General features: G+C 34.8%; 1 protein-coding gene across 3 annotated transcripts; it reads right to left on the reverse strand.

Annotated features, from left to right (window-relative positions):
• Window positions 1-2,605: 2,605 nt before the first annotated feature.
• Window positions 2,606-6,021, reverse strand: LOC142533618 (protein ABIL3-like). 3 transcript variants are annotated; one of them, XM_075640442.1, is made up of 10 exons: window positions 5,612-6,021; window positions 4,837-4,983; window positions 4,432-4,514; window positions 4,171-4,321; window positions 3,814-3,913; window positions 3,601-3,693; window positions 3,474-3,513; window positions 3,322-3,383; window positions 3,088-3,236; window positions 2,606-2,828 (listed from the first exon to the last, which is right to left on the reverse strand). In XM_075640442.1, the coding sequence occupies exons 2-10, from the start codon at window positions 4,936-4,938 to the stop codon at window positions 2,658-2,660; spliced, it is 951 nt and encodes a 316-aa protein (XP_075496557.1). In that variant the 5' UTR covers window positions 4,939-4,983; window positions 5,612-6,021; the 3' UTR covers window positions 2,606-2,657. The 3 variants fall into 3 exon arrangements, with proteins under 3 accessions (XP_075496557.1, XP_075496556.1, XP_075496558.1); XM_075640441.1 differs by having other exon boundaries at window positions 5,410-6,021; XM_075640443.1 differs by having other exon boundaries at window positions 3,088-3,233; window positions 5,410-6,020.
• Window positions 6,022-23,601: the final 17,580 nt, after the last annotated feature.

Below are 23,601 nucleotides of genomic sequence, written 5' to 3' on the forward strand. Positions count from 1 at the left end.
AATTATTGTATCCGTTGCATTTTGAATTCATTCATTAGACTCTGTGTCTCGACTTTACGTCTGCCCTTCTGGAACGTTTGTCTTTAATACTCTGATGCAACGTTCATTATTGTCATTTGACTGGACAATTTCTTTGTACCTTTGTGTGTAGCTGGAATCCACTTGCATGAGTTTGTCTTGATCTACAACATAAAGATTCTAACTGATGCTCCAAACTAGTCAGCTGAACTGATCTTCAGTTGGGCTAGCGAAATCAGTTGACTCGTCAATTGAATTAATTTCGCTCTTGTTCAGTTGAACTGGTCAGCTGGGCTCTTCATCAGTTGAACACTCCTTCGGCTGGCCCGGCTTCTGAGGTTTTTTAAGTATGTATAAAAGCACGGTACGTTACAATTTACTTTCATGATTTTCATTTGTCCATCAGTTATGACATACCACAAGTCATCATCTTGTGCAGCTAAGTGAGCATGCATTCTAATATTCCAATCATCAAATTCTTCTCTGGAGAATATAGGAATTTTGTTGAAGAAAGACATGATTATCAGTTATATGTAGTTGGAAGTATTCAAAAAAAAAAGATTTAACCGCTCTGATACCACTTGTTAGGATTGATTAACTCAGTTAAAGTATTTAGAAGGAGGTTCAATAAACACTTAGATTTTTGAGTCTTTTTCGAATGTGAGTCAGTTTTTTATGGAACTGATTGTATGTCCATATCAATCAGTTAGCTAAAAATAGTGCGGAAATAAAATGAAAGGTAGATTTGAATATTTTGGCTTGGATACTGTAAAAATTGAAGGTTTGAAAGATAGTTACGAAATAGTAAATAAGAAAAAATAATATAGGATATTTCTAGATGTTCAGAGACATCAAATGCTCCCACATCACCCCTTCTATCTTAAGCATAGATTTTTATTAAAAGACTATGATTAATACAACAAGAAGTAATAATTCACTTCAACTTGGAGTTAAACACTGCCAAATTGAAATTCTTAGCTTCTCTTAAACTTATCAGTAAATAAATGACTAAGTAATTTAAATACACTAGCACAACTGATCTCAAAATATCGAATACAATAATATAGTGTGCCAACTGAATTGCTCAAATAGTATCCTGATTGCTACGAATAAATAAATGAAGTGTAAGCTTGAATTTGCGATTTTAAAACTGGAAGTATTCTTTAAAATGAATCGCAACTAACTTGACAATTGAGTGTTCTTGAGTAGTTGTGTAACTGTGAGGTCCAAAAATAAGACTGACGTAAACCAACTGCATGCAAATCTAGGAAAAGTGGGAAATAGTTAAATAAATTATTTTAGTTGCTAAACTGACTATGTTTGACATGTTTATATGGTTTTTAAGTTGTTTTCTACTTGAATACATTAAAATATATTTTTAAAGGTTATTCGAGTTGCGATCGAGGAACGGAGACTGAGGGATTAATACGAATATGTGATACGATGATATGTTGATACGTAAGGTCAAGGCTCAGTTGACGGGTGAGAGTGTCGCTGATGTTCTCCGCCGCCCAGTATTATGGTTACATGTAGATGGATTCATCGAACCCCTAATATTAAAGTCATAATCAACGATCTGAATTCAACGAAACGAATTTGTGTATGTGTATGCTGGATATGAATATGTTGATGATAATATGAAAAATGTTTAAGTTTATGCATGTTCATGAAATGTTTCGAGGATGGTTGGATGTTTTATTTTAATAATGGTGTCAAAAATATTTTATAGATATGTATATATGGATTTCGGCCGATTGGTAGGAGGAAAAAAAAATTCGTACTTTTTAAGAAAACGAGTAGTGGACATTTCAGTAACGAGGTATCGGACTGTTGTGTGCCGACTGATTTGCTCAGGTACAGGATGTCAGTTTGTCTGCTGGAATTCAAACTGTAAATGATGAGGTGGCCAACTGGTCAGGAGTCAAATTGGTCGATTGACCAGTAAAGTTGGTCTATATTGGTAATCAGTTTTAACTGATGTTCTTTCAGTTTGAAAGCTCTGGTAGCTTCTGTTTAAGTATTTCAGTTTTGATAAATCAGTTTTGCGAATATCACGTTCGGTTCTAATCTTTAGTTCTAGTATTGATCAGTTGTCAAATCTCCGAATCTTTTCTGTTCATTTTTTAGACTTATTAATGGTTTTGAGTACTTTAGTTTATTAACTTCAGTTCTACTTAATCCATTTCAGTTCGATAAGTCCTTTTTCAATTCAATGATCATTTTTGTGCTTTTAGTTTGATCACTGTTCAGTTCTTACCTTCAGTTTGGTTACTGATTGGTTTGTCAAACTCCGAAACTTACAATTTCCCAACAGTTTGATTTGGAAGTTGTAAAAACAGAGTACAGAAGATTGAAATTGTGATATATTCATGCATGTAAATATATTTTTAGCTATTAATTCATTGTATATAATAAGACTGTTATTTAATGCTTAATTTTTTGTTTTAGGGCTAATGTTTTCCGTGATGTTCTTTGTAAAATAAATTTTATGTTAAATAGTGCAAAAATATACAACCTAGACAAGAAAACAAAATGACAGCTCTTTTTTAACGAGAGACTCAAGAAAGCTATGAAAAATGGAGAAGTGTAGTGTAAATGGCGTTCCTGCATATTTTCATCTATATAGCTCATTATTTGCATCAATATTCATTTAAGTAAGTATACAACATTTCGTCTTTCTTCGGCTTGCTTCGACTAAGCAACGCCTTGAGAAGTCGTATACTCTTGCTACGAAGCTGTTCACCATCTTTGGCGCTTCTGTTTCCAACATGCAAATGCATTGAAGCAGATTTTCGAGGTTCAGATATAGACTGCAATGTTCAGACAACAGTGTGTTAAAAACTATTTTTTTCAGCAATTCGAGTCAATAATTAGCAAACGGACAATAAATCTAACTTTTAAGATGGTCCTCGTGCGTAAATCAGAGACCGAGGAACATATGGGAGGAGCTAATACCAAAGAAATACACAGTATGGTGCTGGGTTATTAAGTGCTTGCGGGTTGCGCACCAGGGGGTTTTAACAATAATTTTATATTTTATTACTAGATGATAGAAGAATCTAATACTACCATTTGTCTTCCGAGAGAAGGGGTTGGGATAGTTGTCCGGCTACGATTTGGGGTGCTTGGACGTGAACATTTCGGAGATGTGGTATTGCTCGAGTGGGAATTAGGACGTACAAAAGGAAACCGGGGAGGAGATGCTGTCTGATGTTCTGCTATCATCGAGCAAACAACACATAATCAACACATCGTAAAACTTAAAGTCTGAAAAAATAGCTAAGTTTTTTCTTTATCTGTTACCCAAATTTATATTTGGCATGTTGCTAGAGAATGAAGAGTTTCTAGAGCGCCCGCGCCCTTTGCTGCAACAGGTGATAGCACAAGTTTCATTGCTTGGTAGCTCCAAACATACAGAATTTGATTAGAAATAACTCGGGTGGCATAAAACTCACCTGACCGTTGATGGAGGAGTTTCTTTGGTTGTAGCTCGAGCTGCATGGTGATTTGCTCATAAGAAAAGTGGTTAAAATTGAAATGCATCAACACTAAAACGAAACCAAAGCCATTTAGGTACAGTACCATTCCTAAATTGATTCCAGTCATCTCCAACATTCAGGCTGCATTCTGGGTTTCTTATATTAGCTTGCACAGCTCCATCTACCGTCTCGCCCACTAAAATGATAATATTGAAACTTTTAAGCCAAAATATATAAAATTTATATTTATAATTGTAAATCGAAACTAAAATAATAACATATAATTTACAATAACATTATCCATGAGTTTGTAGACCTGGTAAAATGTATCGCTTGTGATACTTTGGAGTCTTAATCATTAGTGACTGCTGCGACAGTCCTTCAAGATCGATGTAATACTGGCACCTCCGCAATCTCTTAAACACCACAAAGGAACAATCAAGAATCAATACAAACATCCAAAGGCTGTGTATATTTCTGTTTCTAAACATATTTGGTCAGAGTTGACGCGCAAGGAGGTGCTACCTCGGTATCATCTATTGCAGCAATCTCTGAGTATATCTATAATTCTATGGACTACCAAATGGATACTAATAAATGTTTTATTCATTACTATATTCTTACTCGACCACATTCATGAAATGATCTGGAAACACAGGAATAGCAAGATTACCTGCTCCATGCAAGATATATGGAATTCATTTTCTGAAACTTCGTCGACCTTTTCATCCAGCAGATAACTGACCTTAAAGGTGGCATGGCCCAAATGGTCCACCGTATTAACAATTGCATCAACGGCATAATCTTTTAATGTATTCGCCAATCTACATAATTATAAACATTTCAGGATGAAAAAACTTTGAGAAAAAGAATTCTTTGGAGCAAATTAATAAAAATGACATGGAATGGAGTCCCTGCCGTAATCTCGACTCACATTTCCTTTTGGTTGTCATCCGTATAAGACAACTCAAAGTATTCAGCAGCTGAATATAATTCTTTGCTAAGATTCTTCAAGTCCTAAAGAAACAAAAATTATATTATATTGACTAATTGAAATTCAGCCAGTTAAAATTTTAAATTGAAGATCCTAAACAAAGATGAAACATAACAAATCTCTGGTCTCTTAATGCAACTTCATAATCATCCATTTCCCACATTCACTAAATGGTACTTGCTTTATACAAGGACATATTTAATTTTCACCATTTACCCCTAAAGCTATCACCGGAACTAATTCACATGGATACAGGAGTAGTACTACTTCTGTAAAGAAGTAATACTGCACAAGGACCACAAACTAGCAGAATATTAAAGAAAACTAACTGAAACAATTAATAACCTCTAAACTATCCGAGAGGATCATGCTTTGCTCCATGGAGACATCATCGTAGCTACATGACTCACGAGGACGCATTGAAGCAGATGCGGTAATTGTTGCCATGAAGTACGAATGACTTATAATGTTAGCCAATATGTGCTAATCTTGCTGCAAAAACATTCCACAAACATGACATAACTACTAAATCATGGCTCAAATCTTAAATCTGGTAAGAAAATGCAAATTCGTGAGCAAGGAGTTCTTGCAAGATGAACAGGAAATGAAACAAATACAAATCCCAATATTCTGAAAAGCATTAACTATCACAAAAACAGACACAAGACCAACTAATTAGTTCATATCACAGAGAAGCAGGATTAACGTACAGGTTAGAGTTTGAGCTGGATGCATAAATTTGAATTAAAAAGAACAAGACAGGAAAAGAAATACAAGATATTCTAGTGGGAAGACACGTGAAATTAAAAACAATGAATGAGCCAGTACGAAGCATTTTCCTGATAACTACATCCATTTCTCTAAGGAACTAGGATTCCCATTAAGAACAATGAAAAAAAAGTTAGAAATCTTGCTAACCGTTACAAGTACTCTCCCATTGTCAAGTTCCCAGAAGATTATCCATTCACTCATTCCGTAAAAAAGAACATCAGAAACTCCGAATTCAAAATCAAGAAAATCAGGAAAAAAACCTAGAGAAACAAGATTTGGGCTCCAACTCCATTTTAATGTACACAAGCATTAAAAAGCTTGCTGAGCATTCCTACCAAAAAAAACCCACCTTGAAAACTCAAAAAGACTCAAACCCTTCGTTTTCTCAACAAAACAACGAACCAACACGGCACGAAACCGTGTAAAAACGATGCTTTCTGTAAAACTATGCCACCCCGCAATTACTATCCATCAACTTGATCAGTGAGTGTGGGTTTGAAAAAATATGAAAAAAGGACAACAAAAAAGGACCAGTAAACTGATATAGTGACCATTATGTTTTGGTACCAAGATTTTGACAACACCCAAATGAAAAACGACAAATTTTTCTGAGTTATTCTTTTCAATCCGTTGATGGGATGTTGAAAAGGTTAGGGAAGAGCAGAAACGGAGACAATAACTTCAGGAAATCGCCTCAAATCGACAAGCAAAATTTCAAGAAATTGAAGGGTTTTTTCTATAATCTTACAAATATCCTAGACCGTCACTGGCTTAGGCGTGTCTTTCTTAATTTTCATAATTCTCTAATAATTTTTAATAATTATTAGATTCAAATTCAAAATACATATCCTCATTTTTATCAATAAAAATAAAAATTGATTGATATATATTACAAAATATATTGAACAATCGTTCTTTAAAAAAATAAAAAATATATATTACATTATGCAGGCTACCAAAACGGATAAAAATTGCGGACAATGAGTGATTGTCCGGTGCTTAAGGAACGTCTTTTTAAACAATGATAAATATTAAATAGATTGTTGTTATTATTATTATTTATTAGGTTGTGAAAAGTTACGCGATTCATGAATAATTAAAGTATATTTTTTGCCAGACTGATCGATCTAATCTATACTAATAATGAAAAATTATATTTTTTATTAATCGGATCAATTGGAGATCTGTCTCACAAAATCGAATCATGAGACGATATAATATGAATCTTGGTGAAATAATTATATATATTTCAACCATTATTACTATTATTATATTTAAATTAAATAGTATGTGATGATGTCTTACATATCTATTTTTGTGAGACGGTCAACTTGATGTATACTTAAAATGAAAAGTAATATTTTTAATATAAAATGTAAACTTTTTTTTCATAAATCAAGTTAGGTTGATGATTCGCTCATAAAATTGACTTGTGAAACGATGTCATAATTTTTTATTTTTTATTTTTAAAAGAATGGAAGATTTATTTAACTAACGACTCACATAAATTAGGACTCTACTCCAAGAATTCTCAGGTTTTTGAGAAGCATCCTTATCTCAAGTGACCGAATGCTTGACAAGTAAAATAAATTAGGATATTATTTATTGAGTCAATTTGACCATTTTCTAAGTTAAAGGATGCCGGTTTGACCACTGCTTTATATATTATTAATTATTATTATTATTATTATTATATGGAAACTAGTTTTTTTTTAATAAATTTGTAGAAAAAAAAATTTGAGTTGAAAATTTAGAACCATTTAAATAATCACGGTAGTCTCCAAGTAGCATTCACTGAAAAATTATTTTGGAACATTTTAAGTTTCGGTGATTGAATAATGTTGTTGATCTAAAGAATAATTACATAATCTAACCGAATTGAATTCAATGAGAAAAACTGAACTACGACGCCTTACTGATTGCAAAGCTAGACTAATATAACATAAGAAAGATACTGATAGTCAAACTGATTCTACGTCGAATGATGAAGCCCAACTGTCAGTCTATCTAGTTGATCAATCGAACCAAATCCAAATTCTCTGAATAATCAGTATGACCATTGATTAAGTATTAGTACCCAGCTAAAATTTCGGATAAAGCTTTCCATAATAACAGTCACTGAATCTTAAACAGAATGTCAGCTTTCGGCACACTACTAGAACATGTCAGAAAGGATGATGATATGGCAACGACACCTGTATTTAGAAACGGATATATTTTGAAAAATTATCTTTGTAGATTAAAGTTATAAATAGATCGATTGAACAAGCTCTCAGTTAGACTATTACATCGTCTATCTTTGGATTATAAAAAGCAAACTCATCTTTTTTGTAAAATTTTCTGAGAGTCAAATTGAAATAGCCAGCACACGCTAATATATAATTATTTGTTCATTTTAAAGATCAAATTTCTTCTTAGAATTTCTCTGCAAAATATGTTTAATAGATAGTAAGAAGTAATATACTCAAAATATTTAGATTGGAGTTTTACTAAGAGTTTCAGTTATGCATTTTTAAATCCTACTGAAGTGTGTGATTTTAAATTACTTGTAATTATCAATGTCTTTTATTGTAAATGTTTCGTGATGAAGAAGGGGTGATGTATGAGTTTTGAAATCCATGAACATCTGGAAACAAATTTTTGCTTATTTCCTTTTCAAACTACCATTCTTACTGACTCTCTTGATAAGCCATTTGTTTAACAATTTCAATAAGCCTATATCCGCACAGTTCACATTGATTGAGTTATCGAGAACCCAAATAAAAATAAAATAATTTTAGTGTTGCTAACGCAACCAAAATATTTTTTAAGATAAATTTATTTACCCCTCTAAATTTATTTTTTATCCTAACCATTGGTATCAGAACAATTTATTCTTGTATATGAACAAAATATTCTAAATGGAATCATTCTGTAAAATCTCAGTGTTCTGTAAAAAAGATTTTGATGATTGAATGATCGGGATGCAGACTCATCTAATTGCTCAAGACGATGATATGTGGTATGTCATCACTGATAGACCAATGAGAATCATTTGAGCGGAAACTGCTATTGCCATTTCTGACGGTGCTCCTAAGATGATCGAAAAACCAATGACGGAATTGACTAGTGAGAACAAGAAGAAGGCAAATCTGGACAATGTAGCGAAAGACATATTAAACAAAACTTTGGTCAAGAATACCTTCAGCAAGATCAAAATGTTTCACACTGCTAAAGATATTTGCGATAAACTGATACAATTATGCGAATGTAATGATCAAACAAAGAAAAATAAACTATCTATGGCAATCCAAAAATTTGACAGTATCAAGATGAAACATGGAGAATCCATGTTGGACTTCGATGAAAGAGTGAACGGTATTATTATTTAAATGGCTGCTCATGGGAATGAATTTGGAAATAGAGAAATATCCTTGAAAATCATAAAGACACTCGCTAGAGAATCAGATGTCAAAACAATGGCTATGCAATAATCAAAGGACTTTAACATGCTTGAACTCCACGATCTGTTTGCATATCTCAAAGCATATGAATTCGAATTAGAAACAAGAACTGCTGATGAATCTTCAATCAAACTGACAAAGGCTCTGACTGTTGCAACTACTGAACAAAGTGCCTCAAAAGAGAAGCCAGCTGAGCAATTAAGCAGTGATGCAATGTCATTATTTGTAAAGAAATTTAGAATTTTTTAAGAAAGAATCAGAGTAACTTTCAAAGCCCAAGCAGATGCAGTGATGACAAGAAAGAGTTCATCAGTCTTCAACTGTGGGAAAGTCCGGCAATAGCCGACTATCCTAAGCCAAAGAAAGATGAGAGGAGGCCAACTGAAAAAGAAGGCTGACTTCATGACAAAAAGAAAAAGTCCAAGGCTGACAGAAGGTCATTTAGAAAGAAAGGAAATCAGAAGGTGCTTGTCGTCGAAGACAGCAAAGCCAAGTGGGCTGACTCTGAGATTGATTCATCCGAGTCAGATTGTTCCACCAATGAAAGTGATGAAGAGGTGGTACAGTGTCTCATGGCTGATGCTGAGCTGAAATCTACTTATGATGAGGTATTTGATTTTATTTCAAATATTTTTACATGAAATGATCTCATCACTGCACTCAATTAAATGGTAATATAGTACAAGAGATTTTCTAAATCATTCGAGGAAGTGAAAGCAAAGTAAGCAAGCTAAACTGACAATGATGTTGAGCCTAATTGGGAACAGTTAGGTGAAATATTAGGTCTTAAGGCAGAAATTGCAAACCTTAAAACTGAGAGTGAAAGAGTACTGAATGAACATCAACAACTTATTTCTAAGAATAAGAAACTAGTTGAACTGATTATCGTTTGGAATAAGTTGTCAGTAAGTCTTGAGAAAATGCAAGAGTTGCAGAAGCACTCATGAGACAAAACTGGTTTGGCTTCAACTGCAATGATAGCAATCCTACTGATTACAGTACTCAATCAAAACTGAACATATGCAAAGGGAAATAATTTACTTTGTAAAGTCCAGTACTATAGATGAACATCAGAAGTCGACTAATCCAGTTTATAAACCTGTCAAACTTATGGAAAAAGGCAAAAAGTTATGTATGGGGCATACATCGGAGAGTTCATATGTCAAGCTCGACTGGTATGATAATAGATTCAGTCAGGCAAGACACAAATAAATAATTGCTAAACCCTATCAATATTACAACTACAAGCACGTTTAAAAGAGATACAGACGAACCAATGATGACAGAAAGACTAAACAACATTCCATTTCACGTACACACCAAGCATTGCACACACATCTTTATGAACAACCCTTCCAGAACAAACAACGAGGTCAGGTTGTCAAACTGATCCAAGTGTAGGTTCCCAAGGGATTAATCTCATTTGGATCCAAATATGATTGGTACTAGTTGATTTAATTTGTATGCAGATCAACAAAGGAGAAGAACTTAAAAATTCAGTTTGGTACTTGGATAATGGATGTTCAAGGCATAAGACTGGTCAAGCCAAACTGTTATCAAACGTAATCAACTATGAAGGACCCAGGCTCACTTTTGGAGACAATGCTAAGGGTAAGACCCTGAGTTAATGGTAAGATTACTCATGAAAATGTGATAACTAATGAGGTTTTACTTGTTGAAAATATGGGTTGTAATTTGATTACCATTAGTCAACTTTGGATGATGGATATTTATTTTAAATTCTTATAAACAGTTGCATAATCAAGAATGCCAATAATCAAATACTCTAACTGGAATTAGAAATTATAACACTTATTGAATGGAATAGTAATTATTTAGTCCAAACAACCTGTTTTGCTGCCATTAATAATGCTAAACAATGAATATGAGATAAAAAAAACTTAATCATCTCAATTTAAAATCCATTAATAATTTGCGTAAATTTAACCTAGCTGATGTTTACCTAGCATTAAATTTTTTTAAAAATCATGTGTGCTCAGCATGTCAGTTATGTAAGCAGATTCGATTTGGCTTTAAAAATAAAGGTAGCAAACTGAATAATAGATGCTTAGAATTGTTGCATATGTATTTGTTTGGAATGATAACAATAATCAGTTTAGGAGGAATGAGATATACACTTGTGATTGGTGATTATTTCTCTCGATTTACTTGGGTGAAATTTCTTAGTGGTAAAAATCATACTAGTACCCAACTGATTAAATTTCTTAAGGCTGTTTCAAAATCAAAATTAACCTCAGTAATCAGGATCAAGACTGATCGAGATACTGAGTTCACTAACAAATGTCTGGATGAGTACTTATCATATCAAGGAACTCAACATGAATACTCTACAGCAAGAACACCTCAACAAAATGGAGTTGTTGAAAAAAGAAAAATGAATCTGAAGGAAGCTGCACGGACGATGCTTGTTGATTCTGGTGTGTCACAAAATTTTTGGGCAAAAACAATCAATACAACATGTTATACACAGATCAACAAAAGGGCTGGTAAAACTCTAACTTATCATACTTTCATACATTTTGTTGTAAATGTTACATTCATAACAATACAAAAACCCATCTTTATGCTTTTGATGTTCAATTTGATATTGAAATATATCTTCGCTATTTAGCTGTCAGTAAGGCTTTCTACGTGTAACATCCAAATATCAACTCATGTAAATCACATGCATGCAAATTATTTAAATTGCTTAATTGCTTTATTTAATTGATTTTAAATGCTTAAATGAGGCATATTACATGATTAAATGTTTAAATTTCCATGGTTTCATGAAATTAAAGATTTTAACCGGATATTCGATAATAGGACGAGGAAAGGAGACCGAAGACAATCAAGATAAAAATATCTTTCGATAAATAGGTCTTGATGGGCCTAATTTATCTAATATTATTGGGCCTAATTATTCCTAAACTTAAAATCCTAAAATCCTAACTTTTCAACACCTAATTTATGAAAATTAAATAGCAAACCTAGAATTCTAAAGCCTCATAGCAGCCAAAATTTTGCACACACACTAAAATTCAAAAATTAGGGAGCAAAGTTCCAGAATTTTTCGTCGCCCGTTCGTCCTCCTTCGCAACTCACGCCAACGATCGAATATTCGAGTGTTTTTAATGCAAAAGCACACTTCTAAACTTTATTTATGCACCATTCAAATCACATTATGCATTATTTATGTTTTCTAGCATGAAAAACATTTGAGTCCAAAGTATTTAATGTTTTGACGATTATCTTGAAAGTTTTGATGATTATATGCGTATATGAATGTGTTACGAATTCTAACAGTACGCTGCCAATATAAGATGTTTAAGGGACGGAGGTCGTTTAAGGGAGAAACGAGGGCTGGATAGGATCAAGAGGAGCTGTGCATGGTTGATGGATAGAGGCTAGGGTTTGGTGGATCTACTTGGGTTTTTACGGCTAGCTAGGAAGGCAGCGCCTAGGCTCTGCCAGTTCTTTTCAAGGACTCTCTGTTGAGGGGCTAGGAAGAGTCCTATGGCGGGTGGACACTACTGTTCACATAAATGGGGCAAAAATTACAGGTTTGAGGGTGAAGGGGCGTGAACAGCTCGACCTGGGTTCAGGGGCATGCGTAATGGCTCGAGGCTGGTTAGAAAGGGGTTGGACAGGGTCCTAGATGGGTTCTTAGGCGGCTGGGATAGGTTGGCTCGGAGGAGTAGCAGCCGCGAGCCCTAGGAGCTCCATGCGCGTGATTGTGCCCGGCTTGGGGGTAGCAGACGGCTGTGGTCGGGTTAGGCTAGTCAGGCGAGTCCAGGGTGGTCTAGGAGGGTCTGGATGTGGTATGGTCAAGGGCTGGTCCTATAAGGCTCGAGGGTGGCTCGATGGAATAGGACGCATGGCATGGGATTTTGACGAAGGTTTCGAACATGGCTTAGAAAAGAGAAGGGCTAGAACAATGGTTCACGGGGTGTGGTTCGTGGCTCACGGGGATAGTTTAGGTATGAAAAGCTAATGTTTAAAATTTGGGATTAAAATACTATGTTTTGAATTAATTCGGGATTAAAACGCTTCATGATTCAATTATTAAGTCAATAAATCGAAAGGCTCGGGTTTATGTCTAAGAAAAATTTTAGAAGTCAAATTTAAGCTTAAATGATGATTTGGGATAGGCTCGGGTCAATAAAAATGAGAAAAAGTCAAAATCGAGAATTTTGGAGTCTAAAGGATAAATGGTCATTTTACGTCCCGTGTAAAGTCTAAAAATTCGAACGACGTAACTAGACTGCATGCAAATCTAGAATGTTATTAAAATGTTTATTTAATTATTTTTAAATGTATGTAATGCATGGTTATGACATGATTTCATGATTTTATGGCATAGTTTACTTGATTGCATAACATAGGGCTTTTTAGCAGTATTTCACGCTCGAACGAGGAACGGAAATCGAGGACAGTTAAGGAAAATTTTTTATTAAATAAACTTTTTTTACTTATTTAAAATATGATGTATGTAATATTAAATTCAGAAAATGAACACTTTTAAGATATTTTACACATTGAACCATATTTCAAATCGGTAGGCTACTTTTGGCAAAACAGATAACAGTTTGAGGGCTCGGGTAATATTTTTTAAAACAAATTTAAACGAAACATTTTATGAGTGTGCTATTGAGTTTGATGGGCCTATTTTAATATATTTTTGGGCCTAGACTCCTACACATTTTACTTTTCTTAAAACCTAAGCCCAAAACCCTAATGTTCATTAGTCAAGAAAACCGCCCACCCTCAACCCTAACACACATTCACCCCTCCAGCAGCCTCTCATTAGTTCCAGCAGCAACCTTGATTGGTTTCCTAAATAATTTTCTTAAGAAACGTTGTCATGTCTCTCTAGTGTCTGTCTCTTGCATCGCTTACATTGTTTTCGAGCGTTTAATCATAAAGGCATGCCCGAATCCTTTATTTTCTCATCGATCACATAATAATATGTATTTTGATTGTATTTGCATGATGTATTATAGATCTACTGATATGAATGGATTTTACATGAATTTCTTTTGAAAAACATGCATATGGATCACGTTTTTTGATGGCTTGAAGGGGAGTGCCAGGGCCAATGAAAGGGAAAGGATGTTTAAGTGCTTGAATCACATTTGGAGCAAGCTTTGTAGGTATCCGATTGATTCCCTTGTTGCGGCTCGGTTTTCGAGATTTTGGGAGGTTCACGTGTATTCGAGAGCATGGTGCTAAGGGCCACGGCTAGGGCAGTTCAGGAAGGGTCGGTTGTGGTCTAGGATGGGTTGGTTTGAGCTTGGTCTTGGCCGAGTGGGTGTAGGATGGTTTGGCTTCGAGGTGAAAATCTAGGGTTTTTGTGGGCAGGTGTGGCACGAAGGCGCTGTCCAATTGGCACCGCGACGCTTGAGCCACGGCTCTTGTAGCGCAACGGCGCTGTAGCACTACACAGCCAGCGCCTAGGCGCTAGTCCAGTGCATGTGTTTTAGAGATTTTAGTAGACATGGTGTGTTTTGGGTGTCGATATGTCAATATGTCCAAGGTTATTGATGATTTAATTTTGTCATTCGAAGTTTGGTTAGGAGTCCCTGAACTATGGTTAAGTTTCGGGTTGATTCGTGCTTAAACCGAGACTCCTGTTTAGGTTTAAACGAATTATAGAAGTTAAAGCATGGGCTCGAGTTTACGTCTAAGAAATGATTAAAAGTATGTCTGTTAAGGCGCTTGATAAGTTTGAATAGGAAATGGTCAGTTTTCACCCGAGGTAGGTTAGCAGTTCTGGCAGTGCCCTGACAACTGTTATGCATATTTAAAATGTTCATGGAATTATGAATATGAATTTTCATGATAATGCTAGAAAACACGTTTCTTGTCTGGTTTTAAGGAAACGTATGTATATGCATGAATTTTACAAGCGATGAATACGATAACATATTTTTGAAGGAGGTGAGTTGGTTGTGACAAACACGAACAAGTAAGGTCAAGGCTCAGTGGACGGGTAAAACTATCGTTGATGTCCCCGCCGCCCGGTACCGTGGGTATACGTAGATGGATTCATGGACCTAGAACCGAAACGAAACTCACAACTAATTATATGAATTCGATGAGGAAAATGAATATGTATATGATGATATGATACGACCTGATTTGATATGTTTATGTTTATGTTCATGCTTTTGAAGATCATGAAAGTTACTTTGTTTACAGTATTTTTCACAGTTGCATGTTATGTATATGTACTTGTTATAATGGTTCAGATGTGTTGAGTTTTTAAACTCACCAGGTGTGGTTGATGCAGGTGATCATGTGGATAAGGAGACTGGAGATGCTGAATACTGAGTAGGCTGAGCTGGGGGTGCACGTGAAAACCCGACGACCTTGCATCTTTCATGCATAATACGATTAGGAGACATGGGTTTTAAACATTATTTCAAAATGTTCATGATTTTCATGCGTTAGTGATTGTCAGATTTCTAGATATATGGTGGTGTTTATTTTTAAATAGTAACTTCTATGTTGAAGTCATATTTTAAGATTTAATTAACTGCATTTATTTTATTCAGTGGTTGGATGATTTTCATCGTTATCGTAGGTCTTGTAAAATCGTTGTTAAAGGCCCTGTGGTTAAAGGATGCGTTCAAAGACCATTGTCGTAAGTTTTATTTGTGACAACGGTGAAAAACCATTGTCGTAAGTTTTATTTGTGATGGATTTTCGAAAACCGTCACTAATTAGCGACGGTTTTTCAAGCCATCGCTAATTAGCGACGGTCGCTAAAATTAGCGACAGCTTTAAAATCCGTCGCTAACTTCGCGACGGTATACAAAGCTGATTATACAAACTTAATCCGTCGCTAACGTCGCGACGATATACAAACTTAAACCGTTCTCGTAACCCATAAAATACAACGGTTTTAACAAAAACCGTTGTCTTAGCTAAATAAAAACCAGCACAATGACAACGATTTTAAAAGCCGTTGTCTTAGCAACCAAAAAGCACGCCCATAACCATAAAAGACAATGGTTTTTAAAAAACTGTTGTCTTTGACAAGGAAAAAATTCACAAAGACAATGGTTTTCATTAAAACCTCATCCTGGGTAGTACGAAAGGTCTGGAAATGTCCAAAGAATCATAATAAATGCTAAATGATATTTTAAAATGCTTATAATGAAATATGATATTTTTACGATATATGCTAAATTTGTACGATTTTTCCTGAAAAATGTCATTTTACGAGTTTTGAAGGATACAATATTTTATAGATAAAAGGAAAGAAAAATATTTTGAAGGATGTGAATTGATCATGACAATTATGATATGATTGGGAATATCGTGAGGGAAAAGACCCTAGAGGGATCCTGTTTATGGGAGAAGGTCTCAAAGAGAGCCCGACAATCGTATTTCTATATTTGGTGACGACCCAGTGACGAAAGTTGCTGTCACCCCTCCCCATGTACAATGGTGAGCTAAGACTGATCAGTCGACCACAGGATGATACGGTTACAGCTAGTCACTTTCAAAGATCAAACTTCACCCAAAATGACATGCGATGATGGAAAGCTTTACGAGTTAAAGATTTATGATCATTTACGCTTACAAATTTATGCTAGTTTATTTTAAATAAAAGTATAATTTTAATGTATGTGCATGTATATGTATTATTTGGTACGTATGATTAGAACGTGCTGAGTCATTAGACTCAATAGGTTTGGATGGTTGCAAGGTGAGGACAATTTTGAGGAAGGCGCTGACGCTTGAGTAGATCGAGTGCGGTAGTACACTCCCGATGGACTTTATTTTCCGCACTTACTTAGTATTTAAAGTTTTTACATAAACATTTTGAGGAGTCTTTATTTAGAGATTTTATGGTTTATTTTGAAATCTAGTTTTGGATGATGTTAAAAGTTGACGTATGATTTTGGTGGTTGACGATTTATGGATTTTTATGTATTTAAAATTTTTAAAGGTTGAGATATTTTAATGAGTGTTCGAATTTTATGATTACCAAAAAAAACTTCAATAGGATTTTAAAATTAAAAAGTAAGGGATGTTTCACTGCGTATTTAGTATGAAAACTTTAATGTTGAAGAAACTCTTCATGTGGTTTTTTTATGAAATCGAGTTGATCGATGATAAAACTAATCTAGCTAATTTGAGCAATCAGATGAAATTGATCTGGCAGTTGACAGCGAAGAAGAAATCAAAGTAAATAAGGATTCATCAGTAACCTGAACCAGAAATCTCATATTAGTCAGTTATACAAAGGAATGAAGAACTGAAGAACCAGACTGATATGAACCAAGCTCAAGTTAGCGAGACTGATATTATCCAAGCTGATGACTATAAAGGTGATGATACTCAAATTATTGAAAACCTAGTTGAAGGAAACCAGAATGAAGAGAATCTAAATGATCCTAATCCACTCAATATTGATGATGATCCACTAAGACCAAGTTACAGATGGAGTAAGACTCATACACCTTCACTGGTGATCTGTAACCCTTCTGCACCTCTCAGAACTAGACAACAAATGATTAATGAATTCTTGCATGTTACATTTATTTCACAATTAGAACATAAGAAAATTGATGAAGCTTTAATAAGTAACAGTTGCATTGAAGATATTCATGATGAGTTAAATCAGTTTGACAGGAACAAAGTTTGGTACTTGGTATCCAGACCTTCTCATCATACACTAATTGGAACCCGGTGGGTTTACAGGAACAAACCTGATGAAAATGGTATTGTAATCAGGAACAAAGCTAGACTGGTTTCACAAGATTTTAGACAAGGAGAGAATTGACTATGACGAGACATTTTCTCCAATGGCCAGATTAGAAGCTATTCGAATCTTTCTTTCTTATGATGCTTATAAAACCTCAAAATTATTTTAGATGAATGTGAAGAATGTCTTCTTGAATAGACTATTGCATGAGGAATTATACAGGGAACAACCTCCATGTTTTGTTAATCATATTTTACCTGATCATGTTTTTAAATTAAACAAAGCCTTGTATAAATTAAAACAAGCACTGCGTGCCTAATATGACATTCTTTCACAATTTTTATTTGATCATGATTTCATAATAGGCTCAGTGGATAAGATTTTATTCACATTCAAAAAGATGATAATACTTTGTTAGTCCAGATTTATGTTGATTATACTATATTTTGATTGATTAACTCAAAGATCTGCGAGAAATTTGCTAAACTAGCGTAGAATAAGTTCGAGATGAGCTTGATGGATGAACTGAATTTCTTTCTAGGACTGTAAATTAAGCAGTTGGATATTGGAATTTTTGTCAGTCATACAAAGTACACCAAAGAACTACTTTAAAAAATTGGAATAGAATCGTGTTCAGCAGCAGCAACCCCCATGAGCTCATAGTTAAGCTTGATAAAGATGAAGGGGGAATATCAGTCGAGGTAATATTGTATCGAGGTTTGATAGGATCACTATTATACATAACTGTCAGTCGACCATATATCATGTATGCAGTTTGTATTTGTGCACATTTTTAGTCTGATCCAAAACAATCTCATTACTCAGCGGCTAAAAGAATTCTTAAATATCTTAAAACTCAAAATGTTGGATTATGTATGCTAAAGACTCATCATTCAACCTAATTGGATATTCTGATGCAGATATTGTAGGGTGTAAGATTGACAGGAAAAGTACAAGCGGATCATGTCAGATTCTTGGAGACCGAATGATTTCTTGGTTTAGTAAGAAGCAAACATTAATTGCCACTTCCACCGCAAAAGCTGTATACCTAGCTTCTTGGAGATGTTGTGTGAAACTGCAAGGGATTCAATAACAACTGAAAGATTATGGAATTGATGCCAATGAGTCACTAATTTACTGCGACAATACAAGTGCAATAGCCATCACATACAATCCAGTTTTGTACTCTCAGACTAAGCATATTGACATTCGTCATCACTTCATTCGAGATCATGTAATGAAGAAGGATATTAGATTGAAATAAGTCTCAAATTTACAACAAACAGCAGATATATTCACGAAAGCACTCTCGGAGAATAAGTTTTCTTATTTCAGAAATATTTTAGGACTTATTGATTTATTATAAATACATGAATTTAGGGGGAATACTAAATTATAAAGCTCTACTGATAAGACAGTCGTCAGTTAGTCTTTGAGTATTAAACCAATAGTTAGTCTCACAACCTAACTAATAAAAAATGCTTTCAATCTAACTGGTCTTATCATTTATTAGTGTCTTTATTAATTCTTTTATATTTGTTTATTAATCTTTATGAGAAACTTAATTAATCAGTTTTTTTTTTAAAAAAGTTTTCATACAATGAACTTATTATCTTTCTAAATTTAAAAATTCTTATTAACAACGTGACACGTGTCAAGTTGCATAAGTTAAATAATTGAAATCCTCAAATCTTTCAGTTTAACATTGCATCTTCTTATTCAAAGCATATCAGCTCTCGAACTTCTTTATCCCTTTTACCTCAAAAATCAAATAATTTCTATCTCTAAGAACTTATTTCAGATACGACCGCTTCAGCAACTCCTTCCTATATCATGAACGCTCTTCCAGTCAATTTTGAATCATTTAATCTATGGAATACGTTGATGTATCTCAAGTATTCAAAGATATTGAGTCATCTAGAGGACTTTTCTTAGTTCTTTGTTGGACATCTATGTTAAAGACATGAAAAGTTTATATGCAATACACAATAAAGATAATTACTGAAGATGGGAAGATACTGATGCCTCTAGGAGAGGATAGTATGCTAATTGTGTTAGAATATTTCTCTGCACTATTTTAGTTGTCTACTAAAGGGCTAACTGACTTATCTCTAGTACCTCAGCAAGCAGTTGAAGATATAAAGCTGATTTTTTTTGCATATGGTAATGGTATCAAGACCTCTGGAAAGAAGAAAAGATGAAGTTGGAGCATCAAATTCGGCTGATGTTGTGGCCAAGGCAATTCTAGTGACGGCAACCTCTTTTGATTCCTACACTACAGAGAAATTTTTGGTAATGACGTCCATTGCCACATGATTCAAAGTTATATGGTCGGTCATTCTATTCCAGATTCTCAAGCTGATTATTACAAATGAGAAGCAATCATTTAAATTTTTTATCCCCTCGAGCAGACTGTTTGAAGACTCGTGAGACTTACTGAGAAACTATGTTACTTTTCACAAGTTCAAGGCTCTCAGTGCACCAAAAATCCATTCTCTTGAGCCTAAAGGGCATGCACTAAATATCCCTTCCGCTAGAATTTTGTCATTGAGAAGGAAATTGGAAAATAACTGCTATATTGAAAAGGAACCAGTTGACAAGAAGGGAAGCAAGGTAACTTGACCTAAGACAAAGAGGAAATTGATTCTACAATCCAATGAATCTGGGGTAACAACTCATTTTACTCTTCCGACAAAGTCCAGAACAACAAAAACCAGACCAGTGCCTACACAAATCAAAGCAGTTCATATCTATCTATCATATACAAGTGGCCGAGGATACTGAAAAGAAGGATATTTACCAGCCAGCCAAAAAATGAAAATGATAGCGGTGGTAGCTCCACCCAGAAAAAATCAGTATGTCAAAGGCTCTCCCTCCTCCAAGACCAACAAAAGGAGAAATTGTATGAGTTCTTATCCAATCCACCAGGTCGGGACTGGTCTCTACCTTCTCCATAGTCACAGGGAAAGGAAAAGCTAAGGTGGCTGAAGTTCATGTCCCAAAACCAATAGCAGCTATCCAGACTCAAATAGACCTACTAATGGATGTAGTTAATGAATTCGCTATAGGAAAGATCAAATTCTTTGATGAATGAGTGGAATTTAGGACAATCATATTTGCAGCAAAATTGAAGAAAATGATGTGCTAAACATGTACATATCATTAGAAAAATTTGTTCTACAACAAATCAAGACTATGGTAATAGCTGAATCTCTTCAACGACGAGATTATCTCCTAGATCTTCTAAAGATTCAAAAGCTAACTACAGTTTGTGTCGAAAAATATGCAATTATGATCCTTCTTGCTCAACCACATTTTATGATATAGATGTGATAAGTCAACTAGATATGAACCTGGTCTCCCTGCAGATGAATATCAAATTCTGGAGAATGATCACAAATTTTTTGAGTCAGTGGATGCCGAGGAGAAGAAAGTGGGCGGTTCTTCAGTTTAGTCTGTCTCTGAGAAGCCAACTGATACTGACTCCAAGGAAGCCAAATTGTCCACTAGGTCAGATCCTATCACCTCTCCACATCTGAGGAATATCACTCTAGCTAATGTTGAGAAAGATGTGTAATCCATTACTCACAACAACAAGATGATGATTGTTGAAACTTTTCAAGTTTGCAATCTTAATTTTGATGTTAACAAAATTTGTTATTTTGTGTTACTAATGTTTTACATTAGTGTGCAGAAGTTAAGATCAGTTACGAGCTGTTTACATCGCAAACTGAAGAACCAACTGATCGCACAAACCAAATCAGGCGAACTGATACGTCAAATGAGTAGTTCAGGTGATTGTCCAGTTGATAGGTGGTTCAGTAAGAGAACCTCAGAAGCCCGACGAGTGTTCAACTGATGAAAAAACCCAGCTGATCAATTCAACTGAGCGAGAGTGAAATCAGTTCAACTGACGAGTCAACTAATTTTACGAGCACAACTGAAGATCAGTTCAGCTGACTAGTTCGGAGAGTCAGCTAAAAATCTTTCAGTTGTAGATGAAGACAAACTCATTCAATGGATTCCAGCTATACACAAAGGTACAAAGCAATTGTCCAGTCAAAGGAAAAATAATGAACGTTGCATCAGAGCATTAAAGACAAACGTTCTAGAAGGGCAGTCAAAAATTAGAGACACAAAATCCAAGGAACGAATTCAAAATACAACAGTACAATTATTGAGTCTCACTGTACGATCAGTTTCCCACCTATAAATAGAAGATTAGTGAAGACTCGAAAAGAGAGAGAACCGCACAACACTAGAGAGAGTGTGGTAAAACAAGAGAAGGGCAAGCATATTGCGTATCAGCTTACAAGGAAGCAACCGCACATATGAGGGAACATTAAAAAGTTATATCAGCTTATATTAGAAGCTTACTTCCCTTAGTGTGTGAGAACACCTTTCTAGTGAATTCATTGTTCAGTTCTCACGCACGAACACACCACCACCACCCAAATACAGTCTTTCAGAAAGACGTTAAACTTGTGTATGTAGTCTTTCTCACATAGACGTTGAAGAAGTGTTGGCTGAAAGGTGCTGCCTCCAATCTAGACTAGGAGTTCAGTTAGGCAGTGGATAAGTCTTAAGCTGGGTGGGTTTGTACAAGTAGTTGTATAAATCAAAGTCTTCTAGTGGATCCTACCCAAGGTGGTAGAAGGGGTGACATAGGAGCAGTCGAAGTCTCCGAACATCCATAAACATATCTTGTGTATTTAACTGATTAAAAGCTGTTTTCAAACTGACTTGATCAGTTAGAGCATCCGTCAATTCAGTTCTTGCCATAACTGAACTGATATATGTGACAACTGATACTGATCATCTGCTTTTCAGTTATTCAGTTTACATAAGTTAAAACGTTTTCTTATACAACAGTTTACTTCAAGAATGATTAATTCGAGTCTCTTCCGCTTGGTTTTAAACCAAACTCGATTTAATTCATCGGTGTTAACATTCTTAGAACACGAGCTATTGCACCTCATTGGAGAATATCTTGTTTGAAATGCCTTCAAAGGCTCCATCACACGATCCTTCAATTGATATTAGAGCTAGCTGTTCTATGAAGAACATTTGAAGAAAACTGTGTTTTAAAATATATTACTTTAAGATAGTGTTAAAAGCTATTTAAAAGTATTTCATACAATTTTCAAAACTATTTGAAAATGTTTATCTATCACTCGTTGCGAAGGGCTGAGAGGATTGGCTCTGCGACTAATATTGTCGCCACTTCTTTCGACTCCTAGCTTTGGGGCTTTAATCAGCCTGTAGGGTCCTGAGCTTTATCTGTCAAGATGCACGGCTAAATTGTTCAATGAACAAGATTTCAGGTGCAAGCCTTCCAGGTCAGCTATTTTTCAGACGAAACTCATCCATGCTGGGATGTTGGTTGATTAAATCACTAGCTGTATTCCGCTTGAGCCTAGTTTGAGTCTGCTCGACTAGTTAGCTAGCAAAGAGATCAAGTTCAAGGCAAATTAACTCGTTTCTCTAGCAAATTGAACTCACGACCGGTGCAGCACTTCAAGCAGTCAAGGCAACCAGTTGTTGGTATATCCAGTCCTGTCACACATAAATCGACTGATATCTTATTTTGTTTAAAATATGCTATTGTAGTAGCAATTTTCATTTCAAATGTTGTATGTACTCAAATGTAAAAATACAAGGAAATTTATTTGATTAAATAAACATCATATTTATCCAGCCGTGTTTCGTTGAGACTGAATGGATATTTCCAGATTTCTTGTCTGCGTTGCTTGAATGATTGTAACATCATAATTAATTCTCAAATACGAGATTTTATTCAGTTTTTGAGGGGGAGTTTTTCTTGTACTCTCAAACTGAAATATTGTTTTTCAATCAGTTTTTTTTCCAGTTGTTAAGAAGGAGCTTTCTTTTCTTCAACTGAAGGTGTTCTCTTAAATCTGTTTTTCAAAGATGTTTTCAATTCAATTTTTGAGGGGGAGTTTTTCATTTTACTCGATCCTTAAATTGTTTTTCAAAACCGTCTGTAATTCAGTTCTTGAGGGAGAGATTTTAATGATGTTTAAATGGACTAACCCTTGAACTTGATATATTGTTCTTAACTGCTCAAGTTTTGTGATCATCAAAAAATGGGAGATTTTGGAACTTTTCAAGTTCGCAATCTTAATTTTGAAGTTAACAAAAAATTTTATTTTGTGT

The sequence above is a fragment of the Primulina tabacum genome, chromosome 18 (genome assembly GCF_025594145.1).
Source record: "Primulina tabacum isolate GXHZ01 chromosome 18, ASM2559414v2, whole genome shotgun sequence".
Classification (NCBI taxonomy): Eukaryota; Viridiplantae; Streptophyta; class Magnoliopsida; order Lamiales; family Gesneriaceae; genus Primulina; species Primulina tabacum.